At 35.5% G+C, this 13,309-nt stretch overlaps 1 protein-coding gene across 1 annotated transcript; it reads right to left on the bottom strand.

The window, feature by feature from the left end:
* Window positions 1-1,819: 1,819 nt before the first annotated feature.
* On the bottom strand, window positions 1,820-11,126 carry LOC129267630 (solute carrier organic anion transporter family member 5A1-like). Its single transcript, XM_054905279.2, has 6 exons — window positions 10,912-11,126; window positions 9,072-9,216; window positions 7,122-7,324; window positions 6,353-6,417; window positions 5,464-5,672; window positions 1,820-4,658 (listed from the first exon to the last, which is right to left on the bottom strand). Exons 1-6 carry the CDS (start codon window positions 10,992-10,994, stop codon window positions 4,539-4,541), a joined length of 825 nt encoding a protein of 274 aa, XP_054761254.2. The 5' UTR covers window positions 10,995-11,126; the 3' UTR covers window positions 1,820-4,538.
* Between the last annotated feature and the right edge of the window lie 2,183 nt (window positions 11,127-13,309).

Raw genomic sequence — 13,309 nt, 5'->3', positions numbered from 1 at the left:
TGCAAAATCTTCTTTTTTTCTGTAAAATCATTTTTTTTTTTAACAGTGTCGATTCAATTAAAACAAGCATACATGTGGTGAAGAATCTAACCTTAGACTTGTGCACTACAACAAATTGTAGGATGTGTATGAAATTATGCCCACATGCAAGCGAAGTTGATACATATGTACAGTGCGCCCACAAAAAGGAAACCTGGCTTTAGAGTAAGATATCTCAATAATCATATTTCGATCATGAAACTAACATCAGTCGTAAGAATGTAATATCTTACGACTGATTATGATTCGAGACCAAACACCGAATTTTTTACACATTGCGCAGTAAAAAACAGTAAAATAAAAATTTTGGTAAATCCCTCAAGAAATTGATGCGGCTGCCAACTAAGTTTTTCAGTGTTCGTGCCTTAAAACAGTAAAAAGAAATAATAACACAAGAAGTAATAATAGGGGTGTGGGCAAATAAAAACTTTTTTGGGGGAAATTCAATTTCAAACGGGTGGATTCTATGGCAATTTATGCTGCTGAGCACAAATCCGACAACCATTTTGACCTACGAAGTAGTTTTATATTGGTTCCAAGCGATTTTTCAAAATGGCCGCCAAATTCCTTCCACATCAGTGATTTAACAGGCAAATCCTTAAATATATATACAAATAAGGCTTGCAATGTATCCAACTATATGTTCTTTGGTCACTGAGCACAAAAATACATGAATCAGATAAGTTGAGCCATTTAAAATGATGATTTTTGGTGAAAAACAGCGTTTTGGGGGTCATTTTTGGTAAAATTTGCTCCCTAATGACAATGTTTGTATATAGAACCTTGATTATATATTCATCTGTAGTTTGTTATATGTCTGAATACATGTTTTCATGGCCACTGAGTCCAACAGTAGATAGAACATACATGTTTTGATCTTTTGTACAATTATTTTCAGTCAAAAATCACATTTTCTGTATTTTTGGGGTAAAAATGACTGAATATAGATTGCAAATATTCATGTAACTACAACTCGTAATTTGTTTATCACCTCGTTTTTTATTGTGATTTGGTAGACAGTTACAAATATCAATTGTATTGTATGAATTAAAACAATCTCTATTTTTAATTAGTGGATTTTTATCAAATATTACCCGCCCCCCCCCCCTAAAAAAAAATAGCTTCAATGCAGGATTTCAGATACATACAAGTCATGCAACTATTGCAGTGTGTCTGTGTGTGTGTATATATATATATATGGGCAATTTCGTAAAATATGTACGTCCAACCCCTATATGTGGAACCTTCATTAATTTTGTTGTCTCTGATTTCTTGTTCTTTTTACAGGCTGTAATGTTCTCAAAGGACCATAACTTGGTCAATTTATGAAGTGAAGTAAGGCTTGAGAAAAATGGGGTCGGACGAACCAAAAGGTTTATCATTTTATGGAATATATATATATATATATATATATATATATATATATATATATATATATATATGAATATTTTCAGTCTTACTGAGAATATCTCCACATTATTTATAACAAAATTAAAAAATAATATCAAATACCAGACTTATGTACATACTTTATGTTGTCAAACATAAGGGAAAACAATTTACATTTTCACAAAAATTGTCAAATTGCTTTAGAAATTAGGGTTTTCATAAAATTTATGTTTTGCCATGCAATCTACATGTAGCCTTACTCATAATTTAAAGTGCATTATTTACACTACATGTGGTAGCAGAGTGCTGATGTCATCAGCGATATACAGATTTTTTGTAAAAATTGCTAATATTTTTTTCAGTGGACCATAGTTAGATTTTCCTTCTTCTTGTACAGTGCTAACAATACAGTTGCAAGAAAGAGTGATTCGACTGTATTGTCCTCGACAGAACAGTGAGCCAAGCATTTATTCATGTAGATCCCTTATATCCTTGCTTTTTAAATTCACCACTTATAAGTATATTCTTCCTGGAAAGAGTTCCATCAATAACTATGTTAGTCCAGCTTTTAAAAAGTTACAAATCGTACCCCAAGTTATAATACACAGACCGGCATTGTTGCCATTATCATGATTATTGCCTGATTTTCACAAGTAGTCAGACTTGTTAATCTGACTCTTAGCAAGTCTATGTCTTACATATAATTAGCCTGCATACATTATATCTATATCTTCTTAAACTCAACTTATATGAAGGATAAAGGGAAATTTTCACTCTTATTCATGTTTTGTCTACAGTATCCTTATCACCCATTTTTATTGATGCCCACCAGTTCCATCATCATCATTATCATGGGGACTATAACAAGATAACCCATTATTATGTAGATACGTATAAAGAAGCATGTGAAACATTCATTCTGAATGATTATAAAGACTGTGAATTTGTTGATATAAACTAAATTGATGAAATATTTTGATTAAATATCATGCCATAACAGACAATCCCAAGCAAGTACTGAATCTATTGGCTATGAATCCTTTAAACGTTGGTACTGAATTATATCTTCTGCAACCCAGGGTTTCATGAAAGAACTTGTCAGAAGTTTATCAGACAAGTGCTGTTTTATCCCATAGTTACCATGGTAACAGTGAGTCTCAGTCAATTATTGTCAAGGAAAGTTATCAGACTTGACAAATTGTCGGATGGAAAATGTTAATAAAACGTTCCCCCGGATGCTATAGGCTCAAAGTATGTATTCTGTACATTTTTTTAAATTCTTGTTTTTCTTGTTTTTTTTTTGTCACCATGATGATGCTTCTAATCTCTTAGTATGCTAATATTTGAACTCAGCACTCTAGAAAATATTTGAAAATTATGAATTGCACACCTCTAACAAATAGCAAGAAAAACAAGGTTATAGACAGATTACAAGCTGTAGTTGCATATTTGCAGTCTGTATTCAGTAATTTTTACCAACAATTACAGAAAATGAGATTTTATTTATTAAAAAGGACAGAACAAAAGACCAAACCTGTCTGTTTTATCTATTGTTGGACTCAGTGGCCATGAAAAAAATATTTAGACATATAACAAACTACAGATGAATAAATAATTGAGGTTTTATGTACATAAATTGTGATTTGGAGGCAATTTTTACCAAAAATGACCCCAAAATATCGTTTTTCACTAAAAATCGTCATTTTTAATGACTCAACTTATCTGATTCATATATTTTGTGCTCAGTGACCATGAAAACATATATTTAGACATATTGCAAGCCTTTTTTTGTATAAATATTTAAGGATTTACCTGTTAAAACACTGATGTGGAAGGAATTCGGCAGCCATTCTGAAAAATCGCTTGGAACCAATATAAAACTACTTCGTAGGTCAAAATGGTTGTCAGACTTGTTCTCAGCAGCAAAAATTGCCATAGAATCCACCCGTTTTTGAAATAAAATTGTAATTTGCCCACCCCTACTAATAATAACTAATATAAAATTAAAACAAATGAGTTGATGAAAATGATTGGTGATATGAAATGAAACGGGTTTTTTCTTTGGGGTGTATTTAGCAATTTTACATGAATGAGATGTCGAATGGGCTGATAATTCCAGAACATATTTGTAGTTTCTTGATATAATTGCGTAAGATAAGCGTTAAAATTGTCGTTTTTATACCAGTCAAATCATTTGGGAGTTTAATATCAAATGTCATGTTGAAATTTCACAGGGATTCTACGAATAAACAAAATAACGGTGTATACACTTTGTAAAATTGGAATGATTGGTGATAATCCAATATAATTCTCAATATTGAATTTTTATCATGGCCGCAAATAGACCTTAAAGGGGTATTCCGGGATGAAAGTATTTATGTCTAAATAAATAGTGTAAAATTCACAGAGCAAAATGATGAACATTTTATCAAAATCTGAGAACATATAGCAAAGTTATTGCATTTTATTTTTAGCAATATATTGCGAAAACAGATATATGCACGTCGTCATGAATAGTCATAAGGTGGGCTGATGATGTCAAATTCCCACTTTCCTGTTTCTTATGTTATTACATGAAATCATTATTGTTTAATTTGTTCTGTATACATGTGTGAATGATCTCCCTTTTAATGAAAGAAGTTACAGCGGTGGATATCTAATTAACTAAATCAGTTGTCATTCCATTTTTTTTTTTGGGGGGGGGGGTTCTTAAAGGAAAAAAAAATAATAAACCTTATTTCATAAAATGAAATACAATAGAACAAGTGAGAACATGACATCATCAGTTTGCTTATTGAATATTCATGAATACATATGTTGAAATGTTTCACCGGAATAACGCAATTCTTTAAAATGCCTTAATTTTGTTATTCTTGTCCGATTTTGATCACATTTTCAGTGTTTTATTCATCTGATCTTTTTCATCTGTTCGAATCGTATTAATTCCAGTCTGGAGTACCCCTTTGAAAACACTGTGTTGAACTGTAAGTAAAACGATGATGTAAAAATGAACTTGTCATCAGCACTTAAATACTGTTTCCGGGTTTATTTCCTAATGATTTATTGTTCTCTTACGTCTTGGTAACGTGAGCAGCGGCTTTGCTTAACAGCTAAACTCTGGTCTCATATGGATAAAACGGAACATTGACTTCCTCCAGGGTGAGGGCGTCTAACTTCGACTCACTGTCCTCCAGACTTTCTTGCTTGCATATTTGTAGGTATTGGTACTCCTGGTGAAATACAAAATAAATTACTTTGCTAAGGAAAGGAAATTCTTTTAAACGTAAGCTAAAAAAACACATTATATCATCATATGACTCATAAATATTCTTAAAGTGTATTTTGATAATTTATATATTGTTACACTGGCTTCCAGTTCCCGATGGGGGATGGGGGGGGGGTTAGGACATTTGTATTTATATTTTTTTCATCCTGTTCATGTCATCATTTTAACCTATGCCAATATATGTATTGCCATGATGGCACTCGGGGTCTGCCTCGTCAAGACCTTTCGGTCTTTTGCAGTCTCCCAAATTTCATTTTATATTTATGTATGTTTAATTGTTTTGTTACTATGTATTTCTCTGATATTGTATCTTGTATTTTTATTGAATGGAATTTGAATAAATTGAATTGAATTGAATTGAAATCAATACCTAAGTTTTCTTTATTCTTCCAACAAAAGGTAAAATTTGACAGCGATTTTATTTTCAAAACATTGGTCAAAAATTTGGGTGAATTTTTTATTGAAACTAAATCGGAAGTTTGCTAAGTGAATTCTTTTCAGAGTGCAAAGTTTGATATTTCTTATACACTTTCAAGCAATTAAGTTAGGTATTGGGAGAGGTTAAGAAATGTCAAAATCCTTCGCTTGTCATTTTCTTTTGAAATTGCCATTCATGATGAATAAAAACAAACATCTTTAAACTGGTGCTGGACAGGAAAAAAATATTTAGTTTTACCTGGTTCATCCCTACGACGTCACTAATGATACGCCATTGCCTATCTCATTTTCTTTAATAAAAAAAAACATACCCCTGCTTCATTCCGTCGTATCGTAAAGTAACAGAGGGTGGACATGACCAGAGATAGCACTTTGAAGATGCACACCAGTCCGATAATAACGCGTGATAGGCGAATGTTGTCATAGACGAGGCAGTTCCCTGTGATGCCACACGATTCCTGGAACATGATGCAGGTTGTCTGAATAGCTGCCCCGAAAAATATCGGAGCAGGTATGAATGCTATGTGGAGAAAGAAAACAAACATATTACAGGTTGGCGACATTAGATGATCTGGAAAGTAGCGCCAAATTCATATCTACTTGAGAAGTGCGTTTTTAGGTAAGTATGCTCTAAACTTGAGATGGATGGATTCTACGTCCACTCTCTCTCGAGTTCACGGTCGTCGGCCGCGCTAATTGAAACGCGTGTGCATCATCACATGCATCATCAATAGCACCAGGGTAGCTTTTCATGAAAGGACTTGTTTTATCCGACCTGTCCCATTTTATCCGACAGCTACCATTATATAATAAGGCTTGTCAGTTAATCAACATCAAGGACACTTGTCAGATCTTACAACTTGTCAGAGATACAAATGTTGATGAAACGCTCCCCTGGTTATTTACAAAATTCCAATCTTAAATTTGACGAGATGACATCAGGTAATTTAAACGCAATTCATTTTATTAAAGATCATAGATTATGAACACAATTCAATAAAATGAACACCGAAGTGTTCGTATTCATGAAAGAAAATATTCTCTAAATCTTGTAGAGATAAGTATTTGCTTTGCTCAGTAAGCGAAACAAGCTTACCAATAGGCCTATGTGTGAGGTCTACTGTCCCTATTTCTAAGTAATAACAATACGCAGCACACAGTGATTATAAAATATGATGAGAAAAATACTCTAGTAATTACCTAAGACTCTCTGAAGTAAGCTAGAGAAAGCTATACCAACCGCTCTGTCCTTATTTTCTACTACTCTGTAAAAGAGATATGGATAAGGATGAATATATTTAAATACGAGCACATAATATAAAAACAAATAATTGCGAATTTTTTTCTCCCCAAAACGTTCGAGACTTTGCATTGGAGGAGCACGGCTCCTTGACAAATCTTTTTGATTTTTCCTCCAGTTAAACGGCTTTGGGTCTTATCAAGACATGGCGCTATGAAATTACAATTATTACAACAACTATTTGAATAATTATTATTATCATTATTATTATTATTGGATCAGTCTGGTCTGCAAGTGGATGACGGGTGCCTAATATTGTTGGTTCGGAGTTATCAACGGGATTGTTCCCTGATCAGAGTATACCTATGTGGTCCTATGGTGATTCGACAAGTTGTATCATTACAATTGTTCTCACACTTTACTAGACAGACGGCCAATATAAGCGACCTCTTTATTTTATATTTCGCAAAAGTCACGGTACTACCAGTACTATCGGTACTATAGGTTGTACGCCTAAGTGCTGTCTTTAAGATGGTTCTCTTCAAGTGGGCTTAATCAAAACCTGAACGGCTCAACTAAAAACCTGAACGTACAAGACATATTGATTTTATATCATGTAAATCAAATGATACAAGCAACAGTGAGTTATTCATCAAAAGTTTAGATTTGGGTAGAATTAATTAACCGACACAAGCGAAGCCAAAGAAAAGTTCCTCATTTTTTACTAACCTCATGAACAGAAAGAATTCAGGAACATTTAAGAAAGTCATAGAGAGGAACAGGACAGCAAGTAAGACGATGAAGGCGTATTTTTTAGAATCGCAGTCTGCCGAACATTTTTCAAGTACAGCCGTATTACCATGGTTATCATCGTATGCATACGTGGTGGGAGACACATTTGAACCAATGCATGAACAGTTTGAGAAAATCATCTGGAGTAAATGAACACAAATGGAAAGGGTTACAATATTTGACTTTTAATACAGTTAAATTCAATTCCATAAGACTGACACCTTTCAGTTGAATTTCATGCAGCAAAGCTTTAACACATTATTTCGTATTCCGAAGTACATGTATAGCCTAGATGGTCCACTTCCTCAAAAGTTTGTTTTACTTTATCAAAACAATATCTCTGTATCATATTACTTGTAAGTCAATAGGGGGAGATGGTTGGAGTCTTATTTCATATGTTGTTAATGAAGGGGGATGCATGGCATTTCAACTGGAAACTCAGTATTGCACGATTTTTCCCGTTCGTTTATTGTTCGTGTGTTATTGTCGCGCATAGTCCCTCATCGCGCTTTTTTCAAAGTGGACCGATCTCGAAAGAATCCTTAACGAAGCAACACGATGACACAAACGTACAAGAACGCCCGATCTATTCCCTCGTCTTCGTATCTAATCGAACGCCATATCAAACCACTGCTCACTGTTCGTTCGTCTTATTGGGTTATATCAAACCTTCTCTCGCCTTCGGCTGCAATTTACTCAAAGAGGTGAACCGAAAAATCGATATCCTTCGCATGATATATTATCCTTCGCTTATCGGTTGTTGATAAAATTTGACAATAGTTACTGATCGCATGATTTGACCATGGACCTATGAAGAGATGGACATTCATCGCTTAGATAATGAATTCACTAACAGGTGACTGTAATTGTCATCTGAATAACATTCTCTTCATACAAGTCTTCTTTGGTCCTATGATCGTCACCGTAAGAAGGGAATCAAGCAGTTCGTGATTGGACATTTATATTTCACAAATTATTATATTCGCAGTTGATAACAAATCAATGAAATATTGGAAAATCGATATGCAATTTTTGTTTACCTTTGTGTATCTTAGTTCCGTGTGTTTTATTTGGGGAAATGTCCGCATATTTTAATATTGAGACAATTTTGTGATTTATTGTTTACCATTTAAAATTCAATTTTCCCAAGTTTCTCCATAAAATTCCAAATATAAGTGACACATAACATGTATAGATCGTGTATCTATCAATGGTATCAGCCAACAAAAATCAAGACCGGGAAACTGTTCCGTCTTTGAGTGATCAGATACCCTTGGTAGTCATGGTAATTGCTATTGGTATAACACCTACATGTATATGTTCTCATTATGATGCGCATAACCAGGTGACGGTGACTATCATTTGATCAAAGAAATGCTCGCGTTAATTTTCCATCTTTCCATAGGTCCATGATTTGACGGAATTTTATTTGAATTCGTTGAATTCGCGTGCATTTTTCCCATTCGTCTCCCTTCGTCCGCCTACATTCGGTCAGGTGTGAGGGGGTTTAAACGTTGCAGACATTATTTTATTTATTTTATTTGTCTTCTTTACCCAGGGTAGCCTGTTCAGTGGTTTAGACACTGTTGTCAACCAGGGCCCTGCACAATACATAAAACAATCAAAAGAACACATTTTATACAACACATTAAAAGTCGACATTGTTACACTGCAATACGAAAAGAAAAAAATGATTTGAGTTCTTGAAAAAGGAAGCAGTATTGGAAATTGACAGGAAAACAATGAAAAATTAATAGGTATGTATTTTCATTATTATAGGTTTCTACGTTTTTATACTTATAGATTTATTTATTTATTTATGAGCTTTGAATACTGCAAATCATGCCAAAGTGAGGCTCGAAAAACATCATTCATCTGGATACGAACCTTGCCGCTATCCTCATCAAGCCTCTGATTGGTGCAGCCAGCGTGACATGGTGTAACGTACGATAGCCCGTTCGACCCACACACGGGAGTATACACACCAACTTGGCAAGAGCAATTGCTCATACAAGTGGCAGTTGCCACATTGCTGAAGATATAAGAGCAGGAGAAGAAAAAAAAAGGTTGGTGATGTTATGGATCCCCCATCTAGTGTAATATTAGTTAGAGCAAGCGAGTGAAAATAAATAACACGGAAGAAGAAAGAAAGATCAGGAGAAAATAAAAAGGAAGAATAAACATTAAAATCAAATCAAGACGAATTTAATTGTAAGGATCGCTTTCAGGATAATAAATCAAAGAGAATTGTTCCATGCTGGAAAACAATGGTGGGTATCAGTGGCGTAACTACGGGGGGCATGAAGGGCACGTGCCCCCCCCCCCCACCCCCCCCCCCCCCCCCCGCCATCGGCGGGCAAAAAAAAACGGGGAAAGGAGAAAAAGAGGGAGAAAGGAAGAGAAACGTAGTTGGAAAGAAATAAAAAAATTTCATTATAATGTTATATTATAGTATAATTATGTTATATTATATCACATAAGAACCATTTTTTATAACTTTATGAAACATTATTTGCTCAGCGCCTACGTCTTTATTGTTCCTGGTGCTCGCATTGTCTTTTTAACGAGATACGTGTATATAATCCTGTTGTACTATCAAACCTCCCGTTTTCAAGTCAATATACACCAAATATATTTCCTCGCACTTTGAGTTATTGTTTTATGCTTCTTTTTCATGACTACTTAAAGTGAGTGCCCCATATTAAGGTCTTAATATAGAACATTTCCTGTCCGTGCTTACGTTCGCATTAGTGGATTGGTGAGATATGTCTGCTCTTCATGAATTCCTACAATCAGTCCTTAAAATGTCCCTTTTTCTGAATATAAAAAATTTCAGCTAGCGCTTCGCGCTCTCATCATTTGGTTAGTGAAATACCTATGGTCTATGTGAATTCCTACAAACAAGCCTTAAAATGCTCCTCTTCAGGTCAGAATTTCCTAAATTTTCAGCTCGCGCTTCGAGCTCGCAATATTTGATTAGTGAGATGCGTATGTTAATCATGATTTCAATGACTACAAATGCTTCATGTGTTTAGATGTAATTCTAACAAAATCAGCAAGCACTTGGCACTTGCATTAGATAACTATGGTGAGATATGTATACTCTTAATGGATTCCTAAAATATAGTCCTTAAAATAACCCTGTTGGGGTCAATATATAAAAAAAAAATCAGCTCGCGCTTCGCGCTCCCATTGTTTGTTAAGTGAGACAGGTACGTATCATGATTACAAAAATTTGCTTATAATGTCCCTTTTTAGGTCTGTATATCAAAAATTTTCAGCGCTCGCATTATTTGATCAGTGAGATACATATTTGTTTAATGGCACTGTCCTTAAAACGTTTCTAATAGGTCAGTATACCTGGCAACAGCGCCCTTCGCGCGCTCACTACGTGACTCAAAATTTTGTTGGTGCCCCCCATGCCGTGACCAACGGTACGCCACTGGTGGGTATAATGAATCAAACTTATAAATAATACATGTTTTTATTCGGATATAAGCAGTATTTTTGTCAGATTTGCGGTCCATCATGGAGGGGATGGGGTGAGACGACTCTCTCCCATACCCCCCCCCCCCCCGCCTATAGACAGCTGCCACTGCGTACATTCATGCGACTCAAAATGGGGAAAATGGGGCGAAACAGGGCGAACAGGCGGCTAGGAGGTTTGCATCTCGAACATGTCGACTTTCATTGTATCTTAAGATCTTGCCTAGATTGAATTACAAACCTTGCAAGCGTTTCGGTGCCATCGGGGTAAGGGACATTGAGGCCAGCGATCGATGAGGTATCGCAGCTTACGACGAACATCATGGCTAATATGACGAGGGAGATACCGGCAGAGATAATGATGGCCCCCGCAATACCTTTCAGAGAGAGTTTGAGTCGTCTGAAAAAGAGACCACCGAAGAAGTTCCCAACGACGCCGGCGGGTGTGATTGCAAGACCTAGGTATTCCCGTGGAATACAGCCAAGGTACGAAAAATAAGGAGCTATTACGTTTGACAAAAAAAACATGTTAACATGACAACAACAACAAAAACAATGGATAATAACGGGCAATGCAGGATCCGAATAAAACATTCGAGAGGATTTCTTAAATTCGTTACTCTTTGTGTCGCACATAGTCGTGATCGATATTCTTCAGAACAAAGGGACTTGCATTTATACAATCATTGCTTTTCTGGTAGGTCCCTCCGTTCAGTTAATTTATCTTCTATATTTGTTTTCAAATGTCATTGTTCTGTCTGTAATATTTTGAATATGTACTATTACTTCGATTGTACTTTGTCTAAACCACATGCCCACTGTTGTCACTTGGTGATATTCGTCAGACCGTTACTAAAATAATCTCGAAAAAGTAAACTATTAGAGAAAGACAAAATTTGATTTTTTATTTCATTGTAGGCCTGTGTCATTCTGAGATTTTTTTCATGAAAAAAGATGTCCTTTTTTGTTGCTCGCTCGCTTTTTTGAGAATTCGGTTGCATGTCCCTTTCCCCCAGGAAATCCGCATACATTCGTAATTCCGACGCTTCGTTATTCCGAAGGTTCGTAATTGCGAAGGTTCGTAATTTCGAAGGCTCGTTAATTCGAAAACGAAATGAGGTTCGTAATTCCGAAGGTTGTAAGTCCGAAGACGAAACTATATAGGTTCGTTTAACCGAAGGTTTGTTAGTCCAAAAACGAAATGAGGTTCGTTTAACCGAAGGGTCGTCAGTCTGAAAACGAAATAAGGTTCGTAATTCCGAAGGTTTGTTAGTCGAAAAACGAAATGAGGTTCGTTAATCCGAAAATGAAATAAGGTTAGTTTGAAGTACTGATTCCATTCATGTATTCCATGAAGTTCTCAAAATATTACTTTTCAGGTCTTATCGTCAAAATTTATCAGCTGGCTCTGCGTGCTCGCATTTTCATTAGTATGTATAAGCTCACTTCTATATTTTTTTTAACAAACTACTTAAAATTCCTCTTTATGACAGTTTATAAACTTAAAAAAAAAATCAGCTCGCACTTTGCGCTCGAAGAAATTAGTTCCATACGCGTCTTGTTCATAAGTACAAACATTGCTCAGAATGTTCAATTTTTAAGACAAAATTCCTAAAATATCTATAAAATTTAGCTCGCGTTAGCATTATTCAAATTCAATCAGGGATTATGAGATACAATTATCTTGTTTATAAGAATAAAGCCAAGAGGTCACTGATCGGACTACCCCTTCAAAGAAAGAAAAGTTAGCTCTTAGCAGCCAATCGGGGAAAATATGAATGAAATCCCCCTCAACCTTATTGGCGAAAGCTCGATCCACAACTGTAAATATGCATACTCATATAAATTTAATGTGACATAAGTGTGCCCCCCTCCCATTTCCGGAAAGCTGGCTACGATGGTTACGGATGGCTTTTTTTGCCCCGCCCCAGCCATAAAAGGGGTCGAATCACCCCTATTCTGGTCCAAACAATCACCCCCGCCCCCCCCCCCCCCCCGCGCAAAGCGTTTTTTTTTTATGTGGTAAACATTTAATCAAGAGGGTCTTTTAGTACACATTTGAACTTTGACAAAACAATATCAAAATTCATCAACACACCCCTATCGATATTTGATTTGATAACTTCTATAATGATAATTCTGCTGCTCTTACACTGGTTTTCGTTAGTAATAAGTTGATAGTAGTTTTCTCGTTGAATGCATTTATATCTTTCTTTTTTTTATGTTCAGTTTTTCTTTTTAAGTTGTACTTATCGTATACATGTTCAGTTCGGTCCTTGTACTTTTGTATCATGTACATTTATTAATGTTTATACTCGGCAAACAAAATGACAAAACAAAATAATATGCGATTATGTCGTGGCTTTATTCAATAGAGATGAACACTTTTCCGAATCTGGTGTCACAATCACATAAGTATAAAACATGGATATGAATACCTCTGAATCTGATTATAGACTTACATTCATGTATGTCTGGAACCAACCGATAGCCTTTGTTTAGCTCCCCGAAGGGGGGTTAAACCCCCGGCTAGAAGGCCCCCCTCCCAGAAAATTCAACGTTAAATTTCACGGCTGCTTTCCCACTGGTTCTCTGCTAGCCGGACAGGAATACCAGCACAGCTATTAACTACATGTATG

Source organism: Lytechinus pictus, chromosome 1 (assembly GCF_037042905.1).
Source record: "Lytechinus pictus isolate F3 Inbred chromosome 1, Lp3.0, whole genome shotgun sequence".
NCBI classification, from domain to species: Eukaryota; Metazoa; Echinodermata; class Echinoidea; order Temnopleuroida; family Toxopneustidae; genus Lytechinus; species Lytechinus pictus.
The sequence above is the reverse complement of the archived record's forward strand: the minus strand, read 5'-3'. Positions and strand labels throughout refer to the sequence as shown.

What these genes read in the sequence shown, in the direction of transcription:
- LOC129267630 (XM_054905279.2), bottom strand. Translation starts at nt 10,994, where the DNA reads ATGATGTTCGTCGTAAGCTGCGATACCTCATCGATCGCTGGCCTCAAT. An exon ending in TTGATGAGGATAGCGGCAAG is followed by an intron (nt 7,325 to 9,071) that starts GTTCGTATCCAG and finishes CATTTACTCCAG; the next exon opens with ATGATTTTCTCAAACTGTTC. An exon ending in TACGACGGAATGAAGCAGGG is followed by an intron (nt 4,659 to 5,463) that starts GTATGTTTTTTT and finishes GTATTTCACCAG; the next exon opens with GAGTACCAATACCTACAAAT.